Source organism: Aspergillus candidus (assembly GCF_002847045.1).
Source record: "Aspergillus candidus strain CBS 102.13 unplaced genomic scaffold BDW47scaffold_25, whole genome shotgun sequence".
In the NCBI taxonomy this organism is placed as follows: domain Eukaryota; kingdom Fungi; phylum Ascomycota; class Eurotiomycetes; order Eurotiales; family Aspergillaceae; genus Aspergillus; species Aspergillus candidus.
The window spans coordinates 265,917-284,987 of NW_020194030.1; the positions used below are offsets into that span (position 1 = coordinate 265,917).

Consider the following 19,071-nt stretch of genomic DNA (forward strand, 5'->3'; position numbering starts at 1 on the left):
CCGGCAGAATACAGACCGCCCAGGGGAGGGAGCGGGCCATCGTGGCGTCGGGGAAGTCATATCGTCAGCTCCAGTTCTACGACTTCGTGATCTACTTTGCTTTATTTTCATTTGCTGCTCGCGCATTCGATTTGTACTCTACGCTGTTGACTGGGAGAAATATTGTTGGTGAATATGGTAAGTTTGTTTGCGTGTTTGGGTGGGGGTGCGGGTGGATGAGAGGATGAGGATGTGCTAATGTGTTGGTGTTATCTAGTCCGCTCAAAATTCCGCAGGGATCCAGACCCTCCTCGATGTAGGTCTTGCTTGGGATACTGACTGGGCGAGGAGTGTGTGTTGACTGTGTGGTGCAGGCTGAGAGAGAGGCCCAGAAGATTGTCCAGCAAGGTATGTTCGTGATGCGGGGAGGGGTCGTGCTGTTTGAATACCTGTTTATGCGCTGTGGTGCTGACTATTCTCGTGCTTTAGCCAGAGAGTGTACGTTTACCTAGCCTGTTATCTACTGAGCCCATCCTGATATGCTCCAGACCGCACGAAGCGGATAAGGGACGCCAAGGCGGAGGCACAGAAGGAGATCGAAGAGTACAAGAGCCAGAAGGAGGATGAGTTCAAGAAGTTCGAGGCTGAGGTTTGACTCCCTGAGCTGGAGAACGTCGCCCTGCTCAACAGCAGGAGAGTCGATGTTATACACTACGGAAGAGACGCTAAACCATCTACAGCACTCGAGCGGATACAAGAAGGCCGAAGAGGACGCAAACAAGGAGGCCGAGGTGAAGCTTCAGGAGATCCAGGACGCCGGCAAGAACAAGGGGAACAAGGTGGTGGAGGATCTCATCCATGCGCTGTCGGACGTGAAGCCCGAGCCGTCGGAGAAGATTGTCGTCAAATAGAAAGGCGAGCCATTTGTTTTGCGGCGTGGGTGAATCTTGCTTCTTTTTCAGCTTCCTGCTTCCTGCTTAACGATTGTGAATATACTGTTTTGCTGTTTGATATGGTCGTCGACTTGACTGGGTTAATTGATATACCCTAACTACACGGGGGTTTCCCTAGAAGGTTGTTGAAATGTATGATGTGAATAGAAAACTGGAAAGTACCTTTCAGTCTGTAGAAAAGTAGTAATACTGAATGGCTACGGATCGGTTGTCGAGTGTGGTAATCACCACCATAAGCTCCTGAATGCACTTTCTGCCTCAGGCATAATACGGCGGCCCTTGCGTCATCGGACGCAGCCGCAAATAAATCGCCGACGGAACGCGACTAGTTGCAATCATGTACTTCGCACAATACCAATAAGCAGTGGACGATGATGAAGCTCGGTGCTACCAGGATCTGCACAAGTGCCAGATCTGTCAACGCCAGAGCCGGGTCCTCGCATTATCGTCTAATCTGCCCAACCCGGAGCTTCCATTCCAGCATCTTGCGCTCGAAAGAGCAACTGGATCCCCGCCTGGAAGACCTGGGAAAAGTTATCCGTGATGAATACGCCGTGGTGCGGGATAGTTATGGTTGGTTTTTGCTCAGCGCTGCTCAAATGCTGTTGATTGGGCGGATTGCTTGATGACATGCTGTGTAGATGCCCCTAAGAATCCTGTTGTCCTGGCGCATGGCCTCTTCGGGTTCGATACGTTGCGCCTGGCCGGACGGTATCTCCCTGGTGTCCAGTACTGGCGTGGGATTACGGAGGCCCTGTCAATGAAAGGGGTTGAGGTCATCACCGCGACGGTTCCGCCGTCGGGATCCATTGAGATGCGCGCCGAGGAGCTGGCGAAAGACATCGCTGTTGGCGCGCGGGGGAAGAGTGTTAATATCATTGCGTATGTGCTGGTATCTCTGTACTGTTATTGCATTATCTGACGAAGAGCAATTTACAGTCATAGCATGGTAAATAGCATGATCATGTTTACTTCAGCCAGTCGATTTACTAATTGAGTTGTTAGGGGTGAGAAAGTGCCTATGTCACAAAGCTTCTGATGTGCCTCATGTTGATAGTTATCAAGTGGACTGGATTCCCGGTACATGATCAGTCGGTTGAAGCCTACAGATTTCAAGGTGTTATCCTTGACGACGATAGCGACTCCCCACAGAGGTTTGTTTTTTCTATTTGGGCGAAAGCATTGGCTAAATCTTCCTAGGGTCCTCGATTGCGGATTATGCATTCAGCCAAATTGGAGGTTGGTCTGCCTACGCTCAACTTGACATCAATCCTGACTCTCGGCAGGCGATCGCTTAGCCCAGATGTACTATGCCCTGGAGCAACTGAAAGTCGAGACTGGGGCATTTTCCCAGCTCACGCGCGAGTACATGGAGAATACGTTCAACCCCGCTACCCCTGACATTGAGGATGTGCGGTACGTATTTTTCGAAAATCCACCACACGGCTGTAGGGCTGGCTGCTAAACCAATTGCAGGTATTTTTCCTACGGGGCGGCTATGCAGCCGAAACTATGGTCCGTCTTCCGCCTGTCCCACCGCATCCTTCAGCAGATCGAGGGCTACAATGACGGGCTTGTCAGCGTGGCTAGTAGCCGGTGGGGAGGACCGCACGGCTACAAGGGCACGTTGGTCGACGTCAGCCACCTGGACCTGATCAACTGGACCAACCGGTTGAAGTGGCTGGTTGGGGAGATCACAGGCAACCGACGAAGGTAATTTCTTTGATGGTATCCTGATGGCCTACGCTAACGTGAGATTTCGGTACCTGTAGATTTAACGCGATTGCGTTCTATCTTGACATCGCTGGTATGTTGAAAGGGGTAACATGTATCGTGCAAATGACGCTGTGGCTGACAACTTGTGTCTCAGACATGCTTGCCAAGGAAGGGCTGTGAAGGGAGAACCATTGGGGAGAAACTCTGATGCCTACTCCGTATATGCGAGGTTTGCATTGGAAGCTTGGCCGCGCCCAACTCGTTGCGAAGAGACGGTAATGGGCAGTGGATGCGATGCCCCATCCGTGTTGATCCACCTCTTTCGGGCTATTTGCTCCTTTGGTCTGGATCGATCCAAGACGCCGTTTGGGGGATACCTGATTCCACGCGTTACCGGGCTGGTGATAGAGGGTGGCGGTGCAAACCGGATCCCCGTCGAACTTCTATGGGTCCTAGTCAGAACAAGCCGAGAGTGGCTGAGCCAGAAACCCCGGACCCAGAAGAGAATGGAATAGACGGGAAATGGAATTCTTTCCAGTATCCACCGACCGAGCCCTGCCACTGCTGATCATCCCTTTCTTCTGGGAAGTCATTGGCTTGACGGTCATCGTTGACGGTTCGTGCCTTATCATGTACGATTTGGTCGTATGACATTTGTGTATTGTACTTGTCTAGTGTGCTCTTTTTTTTCTATGATCGACAGCCTGATTTTCTCATTGTGGTATTATTGAATTTTATCTATTGATCTAATTGTCTAATTATACAAAAATATGTTTATGACTGAAGGTTGTCAGCTCCGACAACGCCGGGCCGTTCTAGGCGTGGGTTGGGCCCCACGGTTGGCCCTTCTGTCCCCTGTGGTTCTCAACGTCATTCTTCTCCCCCTCGTATTTCTCTCGGCTTATTCCCGTCCATCCTCTTGTGGAGGAAATACTTTTAACCCTCTCCATTCCCCACTCCTCATCTTTTAAGGGCCTTAATTTTGACATTCGAGATCTATTCTTTTGGAGTATTGACAGTCGCTTTTGAACAGTCCTCCCTCCCCGATTGAACCAGCAACAGCGCCGCCGATCGACAGGTCCGCCCGGTGCGGGTGCTCGTCATGTCCGTCACAATCCACCTGGATCGGCCTCACGCCCACTTCACCAATCTCGACTTCCTTTCCGGCAAGGTTGTGCTGAATTTGCCGTCGGAGACTCCTATCGAGGGTATTCAGGTGAAGCTCGAGGGCGAGAGTCGCACGCGCCTGTCGGGGCCGCGACATCCCCACCATGAACAATCCGATAAGAAACGGACGGAATTGGAGGTCCACAAGGTGCGAATCGGATATCCTGCGGAGGCTCTGTTATCGTGAAGATCGCGACTGACGTGGAGTAGCTGTTGTACAAAGTAGAAAGCGTCTTCCCTACACCCGGTGTCTTCAATCAGAAGTCTCCGGGGACGACGTACACCTTTGCCGCGGGGACGTACGAGTATCCCTTCCACTTCAAGGTAGCGCTCCCCCGAATCATATTCTTCTAGTGTTTGCGCTGATGTGTTTTCGCGCAGTTTCCGTTTAACAATGCCTGTAGCATGCACAATAGCATGCTCACGAACTTGAATATCACGGGTCTCAAGGTCGAGGTGGCGCGGGACACGAATCGACACGTCAAGAAGACCCTGCCTCCTTCTTTGAGCGGATTCCCCGGGGAGGCCGACATCAAATACTATGTGAAAGTGACGGTGATCCGACCTGAGTTCTATCGCGAAAATATCCGCGAGGTATGTCGTCTTATGCTAACGAACGGGACTCGGTTTCTGGAGCTCCACTGACCAGTTTAGATCACGAATTTCAATTTTCTTCCGATCGAACCACCGAAGACAGGCGATGCGAACGAGGAGACGTACGCGAGGCGTCAGAGCCAGTTTGCCAAACCATCAACCACGTCCAAAGCGAAAGGGTTGTTCCAGAAAATCTCCAGCTCGTCCCTCCGGGACTCTGAGGCACAGCTGCCACGCGTGTCTGTGGACTTACGACTGCCGAATCCGCCAATCTTGACATGCAACGAGCCCATTCCACTACGGATCTTGGTCTCCAAAGCATCCGAGACTTACGAGACGATATTCCTGCAGATGCTACAAATTGACTTGATCTCGTATACACACATTATCGCGCACGACTTACGGCGAACAGAGCCCGGGAGCTGGGTCATCTTCAGTCGCAGTAATATGGGAATTCCTCTGGGAAGAGGTGGTGACCCCGTCGGCACTGAATGGGCGCTAGACGCTAGCCTGTGGAACCGTATTCCATTACCAAGCTCAGTGGCTCCCACGTTCGAGACATGCAACATCTCGCGGAGCTACGAGCTTGAGGTGCGAGTGGGGTTGACCTACGGCAGTATTGGTAGCATGAGGGTATGTCAACGTTACCACCCCAGATTCTCCCGTTCTCCGAGCATGCCATCTGACTGACTTCAAAAGCCGCAACTTATTGTACTACCATTGCGAATGCCGGTCAAGGTGTATTCTGGAATTGCTCCTCCTAAAGCCCTCCTGGATTCCATGGCCGTCACTGGACGCGTGAAACCGACGGTGCCACCTCCGACACCTGCTCGGCGTGATCATGACGGCCCCAGTGGACGCCCCCCTATGCCACCCCGGCCGTCCAGCGCACAACCGGTTCCCGTCAATTCGGAAGATGCCAACGATGAAGCACCCCCAAGCTACGAGGACGCGATGGCTGAAACTCTGAGCCCTGTGGATGGCCCACGTCGCGAGTATAACCCACCAGACACTTCCAGCAGACCCGTTGAACCTGGAGCTGATCGAAGACCGTCAGGTCACGCGGGAAAGGGACCTGAGGCCCGGTCGCCCTACGGCAACCCTGGAGCGAATTCATCCGCGGAGAGCTTTGACATGCTTCCGTCGACACCACCAGAGTCCCAGTCCAACTCGCCCCCGACGTCTCCGGTCGCGCGCCAGCAGAGTATTCTCAAAATCCATAAGGTCGCCCCACCAGAGGACAGTCCCCCACAGTATCAGACTATCGCGGAGGATGGCACCCAGCGGCCTCCGTCCTCGGGGCAAAGACCATCTAGAGGGGATTTTCGGGCCATGAACCTGGGAGTTCCCAGTCGCAAACCCGTTCCCCGGAGTCCCAGCGGACGGCATGCCTCCTAAGTCCTAACTAGGTATAACCCTGTATAAACACGAGCAGCTATTCTGATGGATCACATCTGACTTTCTGTCCTTGCGAGACTGTTTCATGCGAGGACGGTACTCGAGTGCGTCGCTCGTGGCAGCCAGACACGGCCTGCATTGACGCTGCACAATCCCTCCATATCCACCTGCCACCATTCCACCAATCATGATCATGTCACAAGGTGACTCGAAAGCGCGCATGCATCGCCTGGCGTTATGGTTCTTATTTTATTTTTACTCTTATTTTTACTCTTATTCTTATTCTCGTTTTCTCACATTATTAATAATATTCCACTTTTTGGTCAACGACATTGGCAATCATTGGATTGTACTCATTCAGGCTCTCGTTATTCCGGCTCTACTTGCATATTGACCTTATCCTTAGTCGTGATAGATGGAATATCAATTCGGCTTTCCACGCCAACCGCAACCTTATGTTTTACTGTAGTGTCGAGGTCAATGTAGCCATCACATCAAGGAAAATAGTCAATTACCCACAATTAAGCACAGGATCGTTGTTTGTTTTGATCGAACCGTGATGCGTGCCTCAGGCGCCACACCCGAAGCGGCTTAGCGGCGAAGATCTCGGGCTGCGAACTTCTCTCGTCGCGAGCTTTGGTCTCCGTCTCACTTCTTGGCTCGCCGACACGTCTTTTGAGTTAAAGCTAGCTCAAAACATGATTGTCGTTGCTCCTTCATAATACCCGGTTTTTACTAAAGTTCATGTTACCCCCCTCGTGCAGCTAGCTCTTTTTCACCGCTCTTCCTATTCATCCGCGACGTCCAGAGCGCAAGCACTTGAGCTGCTCGCAGTCGCATCACAAATCTCAACTGCCCACTCCATTCCAGTCCCCACCGCAATTTTTTGCTCATGGTTAGAGACCAGTAACACGACAGATAAAAAGAGCAGGCTCTTGGTTTTCCCGCGATGCGTCTACACCTCGTCATCCAGCGTCACGGGCTCCCCGTGACGCGAATTCTCTGGACGACTGCGCCGCCGTCGCTTTACGCAGGCCGGTCCTCATCTGGCGTTCCGGCTGCTTCGTCGGCGGTCACCTCGTCGCGGGCGCCCAATGCGCTATACTCGTCGGGGGGTTATACAGTCGCGCAGTTGTTGGAGGATGTCAACGAGGTGATTCCGCTTGAGACCGAGCCGGCTTTGTTCGACGATGAATACAGCGGGCAGTGGGGTCTAGAGGACTATGTGGTTGAGACGGGCGGGTCCGAGTGTCTGCATTTCATGGAGGTCGAGGGTCTTCTCCGAGACGGCGATGAGGTTGTGTGAGTTGTACCCTGGTACTCGTTTTTGTTGGGCTGTTTCTAATCTCCCCGTCTATCTAGGATCCGAGCACTAGAGGTTGCGGATTTGCGCGCCCGCCGGCTATCAGGTCGTCATCAGATCTCTCACGACGGCAAACACCTTATCGATGGGGTGCCTTTCGGAAAACCGTTCTTGAAACGCTCGACTGCCTCGCGTCCGGCGATTACTATCCCCCCGCGGAAGAGGAGACGGACGACCCATGCGGCGTGGGAGAATCGGCTTGCCTACGGTGATGAAGACGCGGAGTGGCACCCTGGTGCGCCTTCGCGGTCACAGGAACTTTCTGTCATACGGCCGAGTCATGCCGTCCACCAGAAGAGAAATGACCATTACGAGGACGAGTTTGAGGATTATCATGATAACGGGGATCGCACTAGGGAAGACGACCCAGATGCGGGGGACGCGACTGTCATCCACCATAAGCTCGACGAAGGCGCGGGTGGCGTCCCGGCAGATGACTTGGAAGACTACGGAGATGTCCAAGAAAGCGGCAGTGAACACCCGTCTGAGGATATCTCCGAGTTGGAAGACACAGACATGGTAGACGAACTGGAAGGTCTCAAGGAGGAGATGGAGCTGTCGCAAATGGCGGCTAATGGCATTGTCGACTTCAACCAAGCATTACAAACCGGCCCGTACCAGCTGCGCGCGAGAGCGGGCGAGACCGAGCCCAAGGCTCGGAAGAGCTCTCTTTCAAAACACGTCGACGATAGCTCCGCTCGTCGGGATTCCAAAGCAGTCCGGTTCCAGGGCCAGGGCCAGGTCCAAAAAGAAAAGTCACCGGCCCCACAGCCCGAGAAACGGCTCGTGAGCAAAGCCGGATCGACATCCGACGAGGAATCAGCAAACAGCTCCAGCGATTCATCCGCGAGCGACTCCAGCGCTTCGAGCTCCGACTCCGACTCCGACTCCTCAGACAGTGCCCAATCCAACTCCAACGCGTCCACCTCCGTCACCGACACATCATCATCATCGGAATCCGACTCCTCCGACTCAGACTCAGACTCAGACTCTTCCATCGAACCCGAAACAAAAATCACCCTCCGCAAAACCACCACCAACCCACCAGGTCGCGGATCCGCGCGAACAAAAAAGAGCAACCTGCGCACGAAGCTACGCCGCCGCCTCTCCAAACTCAAAGAACTAGGCGCCCTATCCGCAGAAGCCGACTTCACCGCTCTCCGCGAATTCGAAGAACTCCACGGCCACCAGTACTACACGGACGAAACCACCATGACCAAGAAACAGCAGGAGCAGGCCGAGTTTGAAGCCCGGCGGCATAAGCTCCTTCGGGATCTCGCCTCCGGCGGGGTCGATATCTCCGAGACTGCCACTACAACCAGCACCATCGGGAAAGAGAACGAGGCGCCCCGCAAATCCACGAGGAAGGAAAGCACACAGCGTGCGGAACAGTCCGCTGCGGAGTCTACCCCATCGGAGGAGGAGGAGGAGGATGAGGACGAGGGGCCTGAGAAAGCGCACTCCAAGCGACGCACACTAGACGTCGCCAGTTCCCGACGAATGGTCTTCGGGTCGCTGGGCGTGCGAACGCCGCAGTCGAAGGAAGACGAGGAAAAGACGCGCAAGAAGCTCGCTGGAAAAGTCAACCACTTCTTGCCTCGCCAGCTGGCCGTTGAAAAGCCTGAGGCGACCCCCGTCGTCAGTGACGATGAAGGCAGCTGGGAGGACAAGTTGGTGGTTCGAGCGACGGAGTGCGTGTTTGATGATGTTGAGCTGACGGCGCCGCCTTACCCGTTCGAGCAGCGCTGGGACCGCGAGGCTGCTTATCGGATTAAGCAGTTGAAGGGGCCGAGTAAGAAGAGGAGGAGAAAGCAGAAGACGCAGGAGTATGAGGTCCAGGAGGATTATGGGAATGGTGGTTATGACAATGGAGATGGGTACTGGGAGGGGGACTATGGGAATGAGGGATATGAGTACGGGAATGAAGACTGGAACGAGGACTACGCCAACGGTGAAGGCTACGAGGAGGGAAATACGGGACTTGATTACGACGACGCTGGCCTGGAGAACGATGATGCTGTTATGGGGGGGACTGAACAGCCTGCCGAGGCGGAAGAGGATTTGCCTTCGATGCCTGAGAACCCAAGCTCTCTTCCAACTCTTGTCGAGAAGGACGTGAACAAAGGGGCAGTGATCGCATACAAAGAACTCGACATGTCGAAAGCGACCAACTGGCAGCCCATCGTGTCCGAGTACCGCGTCGCAGAGGTCCAAGACGTCCTAGACAACGCATTCACCCTCCGCCTCGCCGCGCGCGATCGCAAGGCAGCCCGCGAAACCGAGGACGACGAAGACGACGAGCCCGAATACAGCGGCTTCGAGATGCCCGGGTATGACGAAGACGCTGAAGACGACGGATTCCGCGAGAAATCGTTCGGGGATCTGATTGACCCCAAGCTTCTCCGGGCTGCTGAACGTGCAGATCCCGGGGAGGCTGAGGACGCCAGCATGTCAGTACAATGATTTTCTTTCACTGTCGACTCGCGTTCGTGCGCTCACACCAGCCAGAACCACCCCCGCACGTGTGGCGCCTTCACTCCGCGACTCGAGCCCGACGGGGTCGGAATTCGTCAGCGCGATGGATGTCTTGGTGGATGATTCGCAGGTGTTAGAGTCTAGTATGATGCTAGATCATGGAGATGAGGAACAGCTAGAGGTTGGGGGCGAGAGGTCGGCCCCGACCAGTCCGGTCAAATCGCCCGAATTTATGGGCTTCGAGTCACCGCCACCGGAGTCATCCAAGTCTGATACCAACACGGAGCCCCAGGCCCTTGACTCGCAAGCTGAGCCAGCCGTGGTCCAATCGGGCGAGACTTCAGACGGACAGGGCCAAAACCAAAAGAACGACTCGCACTCTACCGTTCCCCCCAACCGATCAGAGGTCGACCCGCCAACGATGCCTTCCGAAGACGACCTGCAGATGATGAGCAGCCCCGGAAGCGTGGTATCGTTCAGCCGCCTGATCAGCAGTCTCCACGACAAGGAGCCAGCGACCAGCGACGCTGCGAAGCCAAATGAAGAGAACCCCCGCTCTCCCACCCTAGAAAGACCAGCTTCTCCGTCCTCAACTACCTCCATCGTCCCCAACCCATTCTACGAAATCGACAAGCAACACGAAGACACCGAACCGGATAGTACTAGTTCCCAAAGACGCACACGCAGGAGCCTAAAACGCTCCCAAGCAGCAGAAACATCAGCCTCGACTCCGCCCGCGCGAAAAGCCCCCCGCAGATCCTCCAAGCGCAGGAAAACAGCTCAATTCCAAGAAGACCTTATCACATCTGTTCCGGATAGCATGGTTGATGCCCAGCCACCTCCCACCCAAGAATCAGGCGTCTTCGTCGACCTAACCCAGTCCAGCCCGCTCGTGTCGCCCGGAGGAAGCGACGTGGACTTTGCGAAATCGCATCGTCTGCCGCGGGATTCCGGGTGGGTGCAGAAGGACTTGCCGCCTCGCACTACGCGCAGACAGACGCGGTCGTCGGTGGGTCCGGTCGCGCGGCTGCAGGAGATGCAGGAGGTGGGTGTGAGTCCGCCGGCGCGGAAGATTAGGAGTCGGAAGAAGTCGAGCTGAGTTGGTTTTTTGTGACTTGTATGTATATAATCATGTAATGATGGATGATATGGGTGGATGGCGTATGTGTGAGGCTTGTGAGGTGCAGTGTATATATGGTGCTGATATCCTGTGTATAATCCAGTCTAATCCTGCTAGTTATGAATGTGATGTCCCTGCTCTATTCTTTTTGTAATGCAATTGTCGTATGAAAAACCATGCTTGGACGAGGAACAGTGGAATAAGGCCTTCAACAATCAGGGTTATAAAGACCCTAATGGAGCGGAAAGATCACACACAGATCTCCTCAATGCGTAGCAATACCTATACAAAAGCAGACAAATTAGCGTGGATAGAAAATCAGTAAAGACAGGAAAGGGAACAGAAGATACATTCTCAGCAAACCTGACCCCGACAACCACTCCATCCTCATCCCTAAGTTTGACTCTTAAATCCCTCTCTGTGCCAAACACATTCTCCTCCCCACTATCTAGACACCCTAGGCAAGTAACCACTACTTCAGTGTACACGTCACCCACAAGGGCGGGCAACCTCCGTTCCGCAAGCTCGGTCAAAGACGCCTTGATCGCGAACCCGCCCCGCTTGGGATCTTTATCCTCAATCGCGTGGACGATATCTAGCTCCTCCCACGGCACTGTCAGGTCTGCAGACTCTGGAGAAGATGGGAATTTCGAGCGAACGAATGACTGCCATAGTGCTATTTCGAGAAGACACACGCCCAGACTGTAGATGTCGTGTTGCATGCTGTACAGGTCCTCAGGCCAGAGGCCCTGTCGCTGAGGATGGCGGTACAGGTTGCGGGCCCATTCGTGGTCGCCATGCAAGTCGGTGGGGCCATCTGCACGGCGGGTGCGCTCAAAGCCGACGAGGTAGGAAGGTCCGAGGTTTGCGTTTGCGTTTGCTGTTGCAGGTTCTGGTACCGCCTGTTGTGACGCGTTGTCTTCGGTGAAGATTAGGACTGTTTCGGGACGGATGCCTTTGTGCACGAATCCCATTGCATGGACGAACATCACAGACCGCGCGAGCTGCTTTGCGAGTCGCACTCGCTGGGACAGCGAGCAGGTTGGTTGTTCGAGAAGAAGACAGCGGAGGGTGCGCGGGTTTGAAAGGCCCTGTGGGATCGGGAAAATAAATTCGAATTGGCTGCTATTGGGACTCTCGGGGAACTCGATGACGCCGTCGCACTTGAGCAAACTGAATGTTTTGGGGTCAACGTTTGCGAGAAGACGGGCGAGGTCGCGGGCGTAGGCTTTCGCTGTGCGTGCGGTAGGAGTCGCAGGGTACCTTGTCCCATCGAGGAGGATGGGCTGGTCCACGCCACGGTATGAGGCGAGAAACGTGGTTGTTCCTGGAATTGGAGTTTTGGAGGTTTGTACTACGGAGGCGTCTTTGAATACGGAGCCCGTCTTGTCGGTGTTGTCAGGAGAGGAGATCTGCTTGATGGCCTCGCGCATGCGAGTCAGTCGGGCCATGGATGGGTCCGTCTCTTCTTGAGCTTCATCGCTGATTTTGAGCCGTGCATCGACCTTCGGTTCCGTTATCCGTGTAATCAGGTACCAGGAGGGGTCAAATCGACGCTGCCAGCCTTCGAGGTCCGCCATAGCTTGTTTGAGGTGTTTATGAAGGAATGGAGCCCGGAGCTTCTTGTGGGGACTGGCTGATACGTCTGTTACATCGCAGAAGGCATCGACGCTTTTTATAGCCGCTAGGAGTTTAATCTCTAAATTCTCCAATGCTTCTGTATAATGCACCTGGAGCTCTGAGCGGAGGGAGGACCAGATGGATCGGAGGGACTGGAGTTGGGTTTCTGTTTTCAGCCAGATACCTTCGATCGTGAGGATTATGTCGAGTATTCCAGCCTCTAGATGTCGACTATCACGACAAAGCTTAACCAACTGACGACCGTATCTATTCCAATCAGCTACTGGACTTGCAGGAGTAGTCTATAGTGAGATCGCTGCGGATTGATGAACGGATATGCGAAGTAATAGGTACCATTGAAAGATCAAACTCACTTCAGGCAGGCAGTAATAGTACCCCCTACGGCCAGCGCCAAGCCAGCGATGCTAATGGGGTCTGTCATCTTGTCTTCTTTCGTTCAAGTTGAAGGCGGGATGTGGGGAAAGTGAGAGGATGGAAAGTGAGGGGATCAACAAGGCTGCGCTAATGCAGCAGGTGACCAGTCAGTGAATTAGTAGTGACTGTGTTGCTACCTATCAACAAGAAATCATTCCTACAATCCCTTCTTTCGCTGTTGGCTATAGAAAGGCTACTATTTGAGATACTTTGATATCCGTTGTGTTCGAGTGGTAAATTGGTTAGAATTACTTCTGGTCATCAACTGTTGTAATCTCAACGACTCGTCCATGGAGAACGACGACTTCGCACGTCACTTTCAGCTGGATATCACCGTCCAGGGTGACCGCTGTCGTCAGGTGTACTACGAGTCTGATCCCAGTCGAGGAATCAGACAAAGAAAAGCCATTAAAATATGGACACAACAGCGCTTCTTGAAAGAAAATGTATACGTGCAGCGCACGCAGTCCGGGGAGATGCGTGTTGTGAAGCAGATTGTTCGGAAGCAGAATAGCATGCCCCAATATCTCTCAGAGCTGCAATTGATGGGCCGGGTTTCAAAGGTAATGAAACCCGATGATGTGAGATGTTATGTCTCTGCCTTGCTAATGAGGCGACACAGGAAACAAGCCTCTTTGTTCAGTTCCACGGCTGGTTTCTTTCCACAAACCATGTTTGCCTCGTGATGGAGTATTGTCCTCTCGGAGACATCTCGCAGTGCTTCCATGGTACTATGTCTGAGACAACAGCGCGGACGATGTGCGAGCAGCTCCTAGAGGGATTGGCAAAGCTTCATGAGATGAAGATCACGCACCGAGATTTGAAGCCCCAGGTAAGCTCAAAGTCAGCAGGATACTAGAACTCGCGCTCTAACAGCCGATGCAGAACGTGTTGGTCGTCCGCAAAGACCCAATCTGGGTTAAGATTGCCGATTTTGACATCAGCAAACGTGCTGTCGAGGGAGAAACACAGCTGCGGTCCCGCGTTGGTACGGAGGGCTACATGGCACCTGAAACGCTGGGGTTTATAGAAGATGAAAATCAGTCCTCGAGTTATACCAATGCAGTGGATATTTGGTCTCTCGGTTGCTTGGTGTATTATGTCCTGACCGGGAAAGCCCCATTCCAGAATAGCGTGTCTCTTCGAGATTATGCTTGGGAGGCAATGGAATTTCCTGAGAAAGACCTTATTCAGAAGAGGGTTAGCGGGTCAGGACGGGAGTTTATCAGAAAGATGCTGGCTTCGGAGCCCAAGGACCGACCAGTGGCCTCAACAGGTCTTGTACAAAAATGGGCAATTACTGCATTTGAGGAGCCTGGATTGGACTCAAACGAAGAGATTCGGGATGAATCTTCTACTGAGCCAGGTACCACAGAGTCTTCTACATATGCGAACCAAACAGACTCGGCGAGGACAACATCACCGGGGCCCAGCCTGCCCACAGTCCAAACACTCCCATTAGACAACACCGAAGACGACGAAGACGTGGTATCTTTCAAAGGCAAACCCTTCCCACAGTATCAAAAACTAACAAGATAAAGGACTACCACTCTTCCGAACTCTGGCACCTAATGCTCAACCCACAAGCAAGCTCCAAGCGGATCATTCCCCTCCTAGACCTAGGCGCAAACCCCAACAAGCGCCTCGACGGCCGCACAGCCTTACACCTAGCCGTCAAGCACGACACCGTCGAAAACCTGCAGACACTCCTCGACTACGGTGCCGATACGACCTTGCGCTGTCGTCCGCAGGAGGAAATTGCTCTACACATTGCGGCGAACGAGCGCGACGTCGACAAGCTTATGCTACTCGCTTCCCGACCGGGTATCAATATCCAGAATGCCGACGGTGACACTGCACTTTCTTTAGCGGTCGCCAGATTTAAGTCCGCTGAGGCTGTTCAGCTTCTGCTCGTTCATGGGGCAAAAGCCAACATAAAAGGACGACACGGGCGCACGCCACTTCATTACGCGATTGTGCTAGATCAGAAGGAGAAGGCCGATGTTATCCTTCGGGAAGGGGGCGATCCGAACGCGAGAGATAATGATGGCCGGACGGCGTTGCATTTGGCTGTTCTATCCCACACAATGTCGTTGCAGTTTCTGGAACGTCTTATCGATGCTGGGGCTAGTGTCAATGCGGAGGATGGCTGTGGGCATACCCCGTTATACAAAGCTGCATTCTGGCATAAACGAGATGTCATGGCCTTGCTTGTTGAACGTGGCGCCAGTTCCAGCTTGGGTAATTCGGGGCTTGAACGGCGTGTGCGCCGATTACTATCCAAGGGTGGATTGTCAGCCTTGCTTCCTTGGCCTTTGGGGACAAATAGAAGTTAAATAGATGATGTTACTGGTTTTTTCGTGGTAAAGACATGATATAATTTGAAATAATGACAGTAGCTACAGCTGGTTATCGCGCTGTCGAGCTGTGAGGCAGCGTCTGAACTCCAAATCGTGTGGATTTTGTAGATTTACCTTCATTCTTGGATAATGTCCCATACCGTCCCACAGTATAAAGAGACTAGAACCTAAATGCAATGAATTACCAAACGCATTGACCTCACTTCTAACCACATATACCTTCAATGAATCAACACATACAAGCTATCTAGACGCTTGGAGAACGCGATGGTGTCCAGTAATACCGAGGTCCATGATATCACCTATTCAGCATCCAAGGAAATTGCACCGCCACCATACTTCGAATCCTCAAAGGGTAGAAATTCCACATTTTGTCGAAGCACATAGCGACGAAAAATATAGGGGATCTCTACCGATAGTCGGTAGAGAATGAGATTCCGTGTTGGGGCTTCAAATGCCAATGGCACTTCTTCTAAAGCCAAGTTCTTCGTTTCTCGCATGAGGAAAAAGGCCAAGATAAATGCAATTAGGTTGCAAACGCTGTGATGGTTAGCTTAGGGTCTAGTGGAAGTACAGGTAGCTAGAGTAACTCACGCGAATGTATATCTGAAATAGACCCAGTATATTAGATTGGAAATGGTTACTCTCATTGCGGCAAATGAGCCATGGTACATGGAGATGGTGAATGCCAGTCCATAATCTGTTCATCAATAGTGTAAGCTTATATCAGATTTGTTGGAGGTTTTATTCGGTATATGTGGAAATACGCACCACGGTATTGTATGGGGAACGACTCCGCGACATACACAGATAGAGGTACCTGGCCGATATTATACATGACAACCAACGTGGCTTCTGCGGCAATGCCAGTAATATGTGGAACCGAGAAACCCCATCCAACGGGATAAAAACTCATAACACAGGCCATAGGAAGAATTGTCCATAGTAGCAACTTTCGACGTTTGGCGCGATCGGCTGCCAGTGCTACGGTGAATATCGCAGTGAAAAGCGCCAATGTATAGCCAAGTGTCACATAGAGCCATAAAATAATGGCGTTGTAACTAGAGCCTCCCAGGCTTTGAGTTGTCATCGCCATGTGGTAGCCCGACAACGATCGGGGAACGATGACGGATACAGCGGCGAGAGTTGCGCGGCTGGCTCTTGGGTTTGTGAAAAGGTGTAAGAGCGGGGCCCTTTGGGATTGCACCTCTCCTGTCGTTTCGAACCGGATATGAAGTAGATAGAGGTCACGGGCTGCCAACAGTCCTGTTGGCCGGAAATAACGCAATGAATCAAAGGCTGCGAGCATTTGCCCTTCGCGCACCAGCCATCGTGGGGACTCGGGAACAAACCAACAGCCAATGCAGATAGCTCCTGCGCATATGCTAATGCTTGAGTAGATCCAGCTGACAGGGACGGCGAGCTTGAGCATCGCTACGAAAACTTGGCCGAAGAGGGATCCTCTTTAATAAGTCAGGATATGGCCGCTTATATCAACCCCATTTGGGATAACCCATCGATTGTGGAGTGCATACATACATTTGCCAAGCGCCTGTTACCCTGCCACGTTGGTGATCGGGGCTTGTCTCGACGCAGTAGACTGGGATGGTGCATTCTAGCACCCCGAATGATACACCCAAGCAGAAGCGCTGGATAATGTTCGCAACAGACCATACCTCCAAACTCCCAGCGATGGATGTGACGATTATCAAAACCATGGCAGTAAAAATGGCTCCACGGCGACCAACGGCTCGGTTGAGGGGCACTGTGCACCAGCATCCAACCAAGGCACTACCAAGATCAGGTGCATTTCTGTTACACCAGCTCAGGTCAATTTATCGCAAAGAAAAATAACAATCACAATCCGAGTCTCTTACAATGCCACAGACTCAAGTGTGCTGGTAGCGGGGTGCCACTGGTTACCGCTGGTGTATGTCCACGCGGAGAAATGAGCCATCCCACTTGAAACAGAAAGAGACACGGCCGATGGTGTTAGTAGAGCCGTTGAGCAGCATGATCCTATCAACTACTTACTAAACTGCTGCCGCCAAGTAGATCAACATCATTGAATTGACGATTCGCGACTGAAAGGGTGTACATTTGCCATGCCTATACTCGCCATCTTTACCACTCGCAATATCAATCTCCTCCTGGTTCAACCCTTCGGTTTGCGCCAAGTCACTGGGATTGTGTGCAATAAGGGCCGCCTTTTTTAGTAGGTCACGGATATGGCCCAGATTGTATCTTGTTGCGAATTCATCAACGTCCAGGAGAATTTGGTGCTCTCTCCTGGTTATGTTTCTTCCCAGTTGCACGTCACCAGACATATTGACCGTGAATGACCAAAGCAGGATAGTCTGAAATATGACTGTCGTAGAAATTTCTTTCTGTAAATTTGCAAAACAGGAAAGACCAGCTGTAGTCAGACAGATAACGACAGTGTAGTGTCGACTCCCATGGATGAGGCTGCGTCTTGCTCGGCGCCAGGTGCCCCGCACGTGAGGCTGCAGGGTTCAACGAATCAGACAAACTTATTGGCCAGATCGATGGCTGGTGGAATGGAAGCCTCATCATGGTTTATTGTCGTGGTGTATTATCGAGGTGTATTATCATGGTTTATTATAGCATGGAAGGAAGGAGAGGTGGGTGGCAGTGAGATGATCAGAATGAAAGCCATAAGTTTGAAGAAGCTGGAGCCTTCGGGGCAAGGCTAGCATTATGTCGTGCCTCAGAAAATCAGGCCAATCTGTCTGACTTGATCGTGTCTGACCAACAGCAAGATACCTAGGATCTCAGCAGCGATTCGCTACATTGAATGATGGTTGGTGGTGATATAGTCCACGTAGCTGACATAGCCTTCTCAGCCTGTTCTCTTCTTTCCGCAACACTCGCACGCTACCGATACTCTTCCGGGAAATTCCACGAATATGACTCCAAAGTCCAGATGTGCACTACATTGAGATAGTCAGTCATATTCCCAAGTCACCACGACGCAATCCGACAAGAAACCCATGGTTGCGAACTGGACTCAAACTCAGCACAACGATGCCAATCAGCAATGGCCGTATAACCTCGAAGTATGGAGTAACGGATGGATACAGTGTACAATCGCTTCACGGTCACCCCGCACCCCGGCCAAAAGCCTATCCCCAATCGTTGGTGGATCTGCGTCGTGCATGGTGGTGGTGTCACACCCACTAAACACGAGCATGTTTTTTTTCTTTCCTTTTGACGAAGTTGGGTATAACCGACACGGTCACCCAGGGTCTAGATAAAAAAAAAAAAAGGATGGGTAATTGGACAGGAGAGCACGACAATAGGAATCATCGTTTTCCGAAACAGAGTATCAAGGCGTTATCGCAGGGAATATCTTTCTATCCTGTCAAAATTTTGCAACATTAACGGCCAGACGGCGGCACGAGCCCCGACCATACCATCAGCGATAGTGACATATGGCTCCGTCTTGAGTCGGATTTGACAAAAATCATCAAATAACAAGTCCTCGCGAATGCAATTCTCGTACCCGCGCCCGTTCAGCCGCAGCTACCGGATTTGTTTGTGCCCTGTTTTCCGACATGGCCCACGTCTCGCCGCAGCTACCTCCACATGCTAAAACTCGAGATGCAGATGAAACACAAAGGGCTCTTGTTCGTTCTCCAAGGGATCTGACCGAACTGGGTCTATTGTGGTGTAATGACAAGCTCCCATTGGTATCGTACTATGTGTACAGGGTCTCCTGATGAGTTGGACCGGTTTCCCCCATGGGGTCCCCCATGGGGATCATCCGCTGCAAAACGTCTTGGCGTCCTTCCTAGCGATCCTTATCGCTATGATGCTGTACAGCCCGACGGGCGTTATCAAGACCCCTAATCGGACCGAAGAAGCAGGGAT

The 19,071-nt window shown here is 52.4% G+C and overlaps 8 protein-coding genes across 8 annotated transcripts; 6 read left to right on the forward strand and 2 right to left on the reverse strand.

The window, feature by feature from the left end:
* The first annotated feature begins 94 nt into the window (after positions 1 to 94).
* Positions 95 to 1,090, forward strand: BDW47DRAFT_106616 (uncharacterized protein). The gene is made up of 6 exons (XM_024812809.1): positions 95 to 177; positions 257 to 295; positions 354 to 387; positions 469 to 477; positions 528 to 628; positions 720 to 1,090. The coding sequence occupies exons 1-6, from the start codon at positions 175 to 177 to the stop codon at positions 888 to 890; spliced, it is 357 nt and encodes a 118-aa protein (XP_024671695.1). The 5' UTR covers positions 95 to 174; the 3' UTR covers positions 891 to 1,090.
* Positions 1,091 to 1,291: 201 nt separating this feature from the next.
* On the forward strand, positions 1,292 to 3,361 carry BDW47DRAFT_106620 (triglyceride lipase). Its single transcript, XM_024812810.1, has 9 exons — positions 1,292 to 1,505; positions 1,574 to 1,814; positions 1,872 to 1,881; positions 1,996 to 2,086; positions 2,133 to 2,171; positions 2,219 to 2,348; positions 2,409 to 2,645; positions 2,705 to 2,739; positions 2,803 to 3,361. The coding sequence occupies exons 1-9, from the start codon at positions 1,304 to 1,306 to the stop codon at positions 2,826 to 2,828; spliced, it is 1,011 nt and encodes a 336-aa protein (XP_024671696.1). The 5' UTR covers positions 1,292 to 1,303; the 3' UTR covers positions 2,829 to 3,361.
* Positions 3,362 to 3,446: 85 nt separating this feature from the next.
* On the forward strand, positions 3,447 to 6,245 carry BDW47DRAFT_106629 (arrestin (or S-antigen), N-terminal domain protein). The gene is made up of 6 exons (XM_024812811.1): positions 3,447 to 3,963; positions 4,026 to 4,139; positions 4,197 to 4,409; positions 4,470 to 5,042; positions 5,109 to 5,818; positions 5,885 to 6,245. Exons 1-5 carry the CDS (start codon positions 3,751 to 3,753, stop codon positions 5,805 to 5,807), a joined length of 1,812 nt encoding a protein of 603 aa, XP_024671697.1. The 5' UTR covers positions 3,447 to 3,750; the 3' UTR covers positions 5,808 to 5,818; positions 5,885 to 6,245.
* Positions 5,897 to 6,245, forward strand: BDW47DRAFT_35850 (uncharacterized protein). Its single transcript, XM_024818818.1, has one exon. It carries the CDS (start codon positions 5,995 to 5,997, stop codon positions 6,199 to 6,201), a length of 207 nt encoding a protein of 68 aa, XP_024671698.1. The 5' UTR covers positions 5,897 to 5,994; the 3' UTR covers positions 6,202 to 6,245.
* A 272-nt stretch (positions 6,246 to 6,517) lies between these two features.
* BDW47DRAFT_35861 (uncharacterized protein) lies at positions 6,518 to 10,865 on the forward strand. Its single transcript, XM_024818820.1, has 3 exons — positions 6,518 to 7,109; positions 7,170 to 9,620; positions 9,679 to 10,865. The coding sequence occupies exons 1-3, from the start codon at positions 6,757 to 6,759 to the stop codon at positions 10,742 to 10,744; spliced, it is 3,870 nt and encodes a 1,289-aa protein (XP_024671699.1). The 5' UTR covers positions 6,518 to 6,756; the 3' UTR covers positions 10,745 to 10,865.
* BDW47DRAFT_131935 (uncharacterized protein) lies at positions 10,632 to 12,827 on the reverse strand (the record flags this gene model as incomplete). Its single annotated transcript, XM_024817430.1, has 3 exons — positions 10,632 to 11,047; positions 11,116 to 12,652; positions 12,760 to 12,827. 3 exons carry the CDS (start codon positions 12,825 to 12,827, stop codon positions 11,015 to 11,017), a joined length of 1,638 nt encoding a protein of 545 aa, XP_024671700.1. The 3' UTR covers positions 10,632 to 11,014.
* A 283-nt stretch (positions 12,828 to 13,110) lies between these two features.
* BDW47DRAFT_126146 (protein kinase-like protein) lies at positions 13,111 to 15,288 on the forward strand (the record flags this gene model as incomplete). The annotated part of the gene is made up of 5 exons (XM_024816505.1): positions 13,111 to 13,383; positions 13,443 to 13,652; positions 13,706 to 14,308; positions 14,362 to 15,084; positions 15,226 to 15,288. The coding sequence occupies 5 exons, from the start codon at positions 13,111 to 13,113 to the stop codon at positions 15,286 to 15,288; spliced, it is 1,872 nt and encodes a 623-aa protein (XP_024671701.1).
* Positions 15,211 to 17,698, reverse strand: BDW47DRAFT_35869 (MFS general substrate transporter). Its single transcript, XM_024818821.1, has 6 exons — positions 17,215 to 17,698; positions 17,058 to 17,141; positions 16,720 to 16,992; positions 15,952 to 16,643; positions 15,775 to 15,880; positions 15,211 to 15,720 (listed from the first exon to the last, which is right to left on the reverse strand). The coding sequence occupies exons 1-6, from the start codon at positions 17,505 to 17,507 to the stop codon at positions 15,483 to 15,485; spliced, it is 1,686 nt and encodes a 561-aa protein (XP_024671702.1). The 5' UTR covers positions 17,508 to 17,698; the 3' UTR covers positions 15,211 to 15,482.
* Between the last annotated feature and the right edge of the window lie 1,373 nt (positions 17,699 to 19,071).